General features: G+C 34.3%; 1 protein-coding gene across 1 annotated transcript in view; it reads right to left on the bottom strand.

Annotated features, from left to right (window-relative positions):
- Positions 1 to 553: 553 nt before the first annotated feature.
- The window catches only part of LOC107702841 (renin), an 8,232-nt gene continuing 2,822 nt past the window's right edge, over positions 554 to 5,963 (bottom strand). Inside the window, exons 6-9 of the mRNA XM_016505263.1 lie at positions 5,640 to 5,762; positions 4,390 to 4,534; positions 2,421 to 2,519; positions 554 to 789 (exon numbers count right to left, since the gene is read on the bottom strand). Of these exons, the coding sequence (XP_016360749.1) occupies positions 628 to 789; positions 2,421 to 2,519; positions 4,390 to 4,534; positions 5,640 to 5,762 (529 nt within the window). The 3' untranslated portion in view covers positions 554 to 627. The remainder of the gene's footprint in view (positions 790 to 2,420; positions 2,520 to 4,389; positions 4,535 to 5,639; positions 5,763 to 5,963) is intronic.

The raw sequence follows: 5,963 nt of genomic DNA, 5'->3' as shown, positions 1-5,963 counted from the left end.
TCATAACTGTTTCTTAAATTAAAATACTTATACACTTTAAAAACACATTTTGCATAACATCGAAATTTTAAATATCTTTTAATAGCATTTTATCTTGCTTGCTTTTTTTTTATTTGATATTGCATTTAAAGTTACTATATTCTGAATGTGCTAAATTTCAGCTTCATCATTACAAATATGCAATTACAAATTTATGAAGTATATTTTAGTTTACTAAAAATGCTTATCAGTACATTCGAAAGTACACTTTAATCATATTTCAAAGACAATAGAGATCATTTTTTTTAATTGCATATAAAAAGTCACCTACTTAAGTCAAAAAGGACTCTTCATTTCAACTTAAGTAATTGCATTTAATATCAATTTTAATTATAATACATCTTGATTTAATCGTAAATAACATCCCATCAAGTGTTACATTCAGTTCACAAACAAGCATATTCTGTTAAATTATTTTAGTTTTATAAGTACTTTTTAAAATCATGCTTAAAGTGTACTTCTCGTTCACAAAGGAAGCTTTAACTTAAGTTACCTGCTATTATTGTGACAGATCAAGTTTCCTATGTTGTGTACAAGTAGCAATGTAATAGCAATCTGATTTTAGGATAGTAGAAAACCCAGTGTTTCTCAGATTGCTTGAGCAAAGCCAATGCGATTATTTCCCCGATCAAACTCTGTATAGTATCGAGCTATGAAGTTTGCCCCCAGTATCCAGATGGGACCAGTAGGGGGCGGCACATCCAACGCTTTGAATGTCACACTGCAGATGTCCTCCCCGAACTCAGACTGCTGTAGGCAGAACCAAAGAAGACAAAGAGACATTAGAAAAGCCAATGCAAGTCCATATAGCTGTAACATAGATTGATGAATGTCAAAACAGATGCTACACTTCAGAAGTCATCTGGAAAATGACATGCAAATACAACATGAGGCATTTCGTATTTAATGAAAAAAGTCATTTAGTGAAATAGATCCCAGATTTCAGTGCGAAATGAAATGCCAGACTGACTGTGTAGTACAGAGTCAGCGATGGTATTTCTAACGAAAACAGCACTTTGGTTAACGCTAAACATTATTTAAAAAAAAAACCTGGGTCTTCATCATGTGAAGGAAGGGAGCTTTCAAGTTCGAGATATTTTCACATTTTATTCTGTGACATAAAGTACATCATTAATCACCCCACTTGTGTTTTTTAAAAGTGTTAATGTATCTTAAAAAAGGCAATTGTTAACAAGTAGCTAAATGGGGCTAAAGACCCTTGTGAAAAAATAAATGTGCTTAATTGTACTGAATGTGTGCAGTTTGTCATTTTAAAAGATTTACTTAAAAGTACATTTTAAATCATTGTTTTAATAATCTTTTGACTTGCTTTAAATAAGTACACTTATTTTGATATATTGACTAACATAAAGCACCTGTAAGGTACTTGATTTGGATTTTAGCTATAGTATGTTATTCGACATTTCAAATTTCAATAGATTTTAATGTATAAGTTGCAACTTCAATATACAAATGTAATTACAGATATATTTATTACATTGTAATTACATACTAGTTTCAATAGAAGTTACATTAAATCTAGTTCATTATAAATACAGCCATATTCGGCAGTACACCATAACCATAATTCAAAGACAATAGAAGTAATTATGAAATTACATTATGAAATTTCATCATTATGAAATGTATGTTCTAAAGTACTTAAGTGTGTTAAAAAGCATTCTAAAGTTCAACTATTTAAATTTAACATAAATTTAAACATTTTAAATTATAAAATAACATACTTAAGTGTAAACAAATTACCTAAGTTGTGTTCATTAGTGAAAATGATCTTGACAAACAAAACATGTCAGAATCATAAACTTTTGTTGGTCACATACCTTATTTTCTGCAATAATCCAAAAATCAATGAAAAATCCCAAAATTGTTTTTTTTTATTTAGGGAACCAACTTCTGTGTTGGCCTACAAAGGCCACTCCAGAATCCATAGCCTAGTTACATTAAAGGTGCACTCAGTAATTTTTGTTTATGAGGTAGTCATCTTACTTATACTGACACCTAGTGGTGTGTATGTAGCTTCCCGCAAAAGACATGATAGTCAGCTATGATGAATTTATTCCACAAGCAAAACTGTCCAATAACAGGAGGTTACTAAGAGAAAGTAAGTAGCATTCAACCGGTCATGTGATATTAAAATGGCATCCCCAGTATAGTGGCAGCCTTCAACTAAAATAAATAAAAATAAAATAAAAAGCTTTATTAGGCTACTGATCTGACTGTCTTCATTTCATGCCAGTGTACAAGAGAAAATTAAAGCCTTTCAAGATCAGCACCACCAAATGTGACATACTGTGTTAATATTAACACTTTAATATTGTGTTAATATACTACCCTTGTAATGAAATAAAGAAAGTCCTCACCCAGAGAATATAGTCCTCTTCTGTGAGAGAATATTCCTGACCACCAAGATGAAAAGCCACAGTGGGCAACAACTTGACTAGATTACAGTTTACAGTATACTGTGAACAGAGCGAAAGAGAGAGAAAATGAGTGAGCTTTAAAACCATTCAAAGACAACATTGTGCTGCATCATTTTGCAAAACCGAAATGACACTGAACTTCACACTTGAAAAGAAAGAAATACAAATATTTTCCACATTTAATATCACCAACCACAGTGGTTATGAAAAAAACATCAGCTTTCAGTCATTCCATTTGCTCTTCAGGCATTATTTATGAGACACAGCCAAGCATGATAGACCAAAGCAGCTGTTCCCATGGAGTTGTGCAACAGGAAAAGGAAAGAGACCAATAAGAAACAGGTTTTAATGCTGAATATAGAAGTATTGTTTCACAAAAGCTTGTATGTATGGGATGTATATGGGATGCCATGTTGGCGCATGATCAATCACCCTAAGTTTGTTTGCAATGTGAAGGTGTTGAGCTTTATAATCAATTGCCTTCTAATTTATAATCAGTTGTCACTGCTGAATGTTTTAGAAGGTCCATCATGCATTATGTGCTCTCTGTTTATGAACAACTGGAACACATTGTTCATTTTTTATGGCTCTAGAAAGTTTGAAGGTTTGCCACTACTGCTGAGATTTAGAGATTTCATAATATTGTTTTCAAGATTTACATTTTTGCTTCTTCAGTTTTCATAGTTTCTGTTGCTAAGTAGTGGATTCATATTTTTGGTTCTGAAAAAAAAAACTCTTTCCATGGCTTAATCTCTCAAATCAATTTTCTAATTCTTATTAAATTAAATATATGCTTTTAAATAAAGACAGATTTTTAAAGGGGTGGTTCACTGTTTTTTTTCTAGGCTTGATTGTGTTTATGGGGTGCAGTCTAACATGTGTTAATGCGTAGTTTTTTAAAAAATGCATTATTTTTCACATAATTTACCCTTATTCCACACCGCTCTGTCCCTTCTCTGAGAATAGCGCTGATCATTTCCTTCTTTTATGAAGCCCCTCCCTCAGAAATAGGCAATGGGCTCTGATTGGTTAGCTAGCCCAGTGTGTTGTGATTGGCTAAACCGCCTCTAGTGTGAGTCTAAACGTCCCGCCCCTCTCCTCAGCGACATGTGCTCCGGTTGTATTGTAAACAACGGCGTTGTTAATATCGCTTATCAGTTTGAGCCCGATTGCAGAACCTGTGCAAGCACGGCTTTTAATGGTAGGCCTATGTTTTTTGTTTGTTGTTGTCTTTTAGATATGCTGTTATTTGCAAATGCTACTGCTATGTTAGCTTTTAATATATGGTTTTATCCTGATTAAAGCTTTAATACAGTACGGCAACTGCACGCGCATCCATGTTTAACGCTTTTCATAGCTATGTGAAAATAAGTGTATAATTGTAACAGTTCATTGTTGGAGCTGAGCTGAATGAGAGAGAGAGAGAGAGAGGGAGAGAGATGCAGAGCGTGTGCAGAGCAGGGGGAAGTGTGGAACAGTATTAAGAACCGCTGCTTTAGAACATTGATTTTGAAACCTGTGAAGCCATTAGAATCCTTAGAAGACAGAATTGCGATTCATATATGAATAGATTTTTACGTGCACCTCTAGTTTTCTCTTCCTCTTCTCTAAAGCAGCGCAGCATGGCCTCGCCCCCTTTGCTGCCTTTTCCCGAGGGCGGGGTTTATCTGGGTTTGTTACGTCACGAACACGGGAAGTAACTTGTTGTAGTCCCTACCAGCCGTTTTTGTAGGCATTAAACTGCCAGAATTTTAAAAGACCGTTTGCATTGATCTTTCAGCTTCGTAACTTTGCAGATATTGTTTATGCTCAGACAGCAACATTACACACTAACTAATGTTAAAAAAGTGAAATCGCAATGAACCACCCTTTTAAGGAATGTTCATAAGGTTAACTAAACAGAACTCACCCCTCCCTCTGCCAGTTCAACGGCACCGATTGTTTTCATCAGAATGGAAATGGAGGAGGCGGGGCCTGTGATGTAGGAGGAGCCTGTATCAATAACAGCAGTACAGCCGTTCATGCAAAACAACATATCTGCACCCACAGACACTCTGCAGAAAAACAAAGTATTAATCAAACACATTGCAATGGATTATGTTTCAAAAATGTTTTTAAAAAAAGTTTACTTTCTTTTGGGGAGCCTTAAAGGAATAGTTCACACAAAAATGAAAATATGCTGAAAAAAATGTACTTGTCTTCAGGCCATCCAAAAATCTAGATGAGTTTGTTTCTTCTTCAGAACAGATTTGGAGAAATTTAGCATTACATCACTTGCTCAGCAATAGATCCTCTGAAGTGAATGGGTGCCGTCAGAATGAGAATCCAAACAGCTGATAAAAACAATAATCCACAAGTAATAGACATGTCTCCAGTCCATCAATTAACATCTTGAGAAGTGAGCTATGTGTTGTAACGAAACAAAAAAATCCATTATTAATTAATTTTATCTTCAAACCATCACTTCTAATCTAATCATGTGGATTATTATGTTTTTATCAGCAGTTTGGACTCTCATTCTGACAGCACCCATTCACTGCAGATGATCCATTGCTGAGCAAGTGATGTAATGCTACATTTCTACAAATCTGTTCTAATGAAGAAACAAGCTCATCTACATCTTGGATGGCCTGAGGGTGAGTAAAAAAGTAAATTTTAATTTTGGGGTGAGGTGTTTAAATATTTTGCCCAATAATTTTTTGCCCAACAATATCTTTAATATCTTTAAATCTATTTATATTATTATTATATGTGCCATTATTGGCCTGAAATATATTGCACAAGTCATATTTAGGTGACGTGTAGGTCAAGTATAGTAACCCATAACTGGCACAATCATCTTCAAAAATTTGTCTTTTGTGTTCCAAGCAAAGGAAAATACGGATATGGAATGACATGAGGGTGAGTGTGTGATTGATTTTTGGGTCAACTATTCCTTTAAAGGACACAGGGCAAGAATTGATTACCTCTCTGGAAATGGTTTGAGATTCTGCTCAAAATTAAAACCGGATGGCTAACGGATATCTTGTATAAACTGATATAGGATGTCTAGGAATATTTGTGAAAACTGTGATGTAAAACAGATGTAGAATGGCAGAAAAAGCTACATGGAAAGAAATCATAATTGTTCTGTAAAATTGATGATGATAATATTCTTACCCCTTCATAACGACCTCCCACTTGCCTTTCTCTTTGGTATTCATATAGTGGAAGGATCCAGTGTGGTAGTTCGGGTCTGTGCCCCCCAGCACTAGTTCTCCACCAGGGATGTGTGTTGGGTCCCTTATAGTTACACACACATATACATACAAAGATATGACTTGTAATCAACTAGTACTGTTTAAATACATTTATTATTACACTATACAAATATAATACATATATATATATATATATATATATACAGTGGGTACGGAAAGTATTCAGACCCCCTTCAATTTTTCACTCTTTGTTATATTGCAGCCATTTGCTAAAATCATTTAA

This window comes from Sinocyclocheilus anshuiensis, unplaced genomic scaffold (genome assembly GCF_001515605.1).
Source record: "Sinocyclocheilus anshuiensis isolate Anshui unplaced genomic scaffold, SAMN03320099.WGS_v1.1 scaffold366, whole genome shotgun sequence".
In the NCBI taxonomy this organism is placed as follows: Eukaryota; Metazoa; Chordata; class Actinopteri; order Cypriniformes; family Cyprinidae; genus Sinocyclocheilus; species Sinocyclocheilus anshuiensis.
The sequence above is the reverse complement of the archived record's forward strand: the minus strand, read 5'-3'. Positions and strand labels throughout refer to the sequence as shown.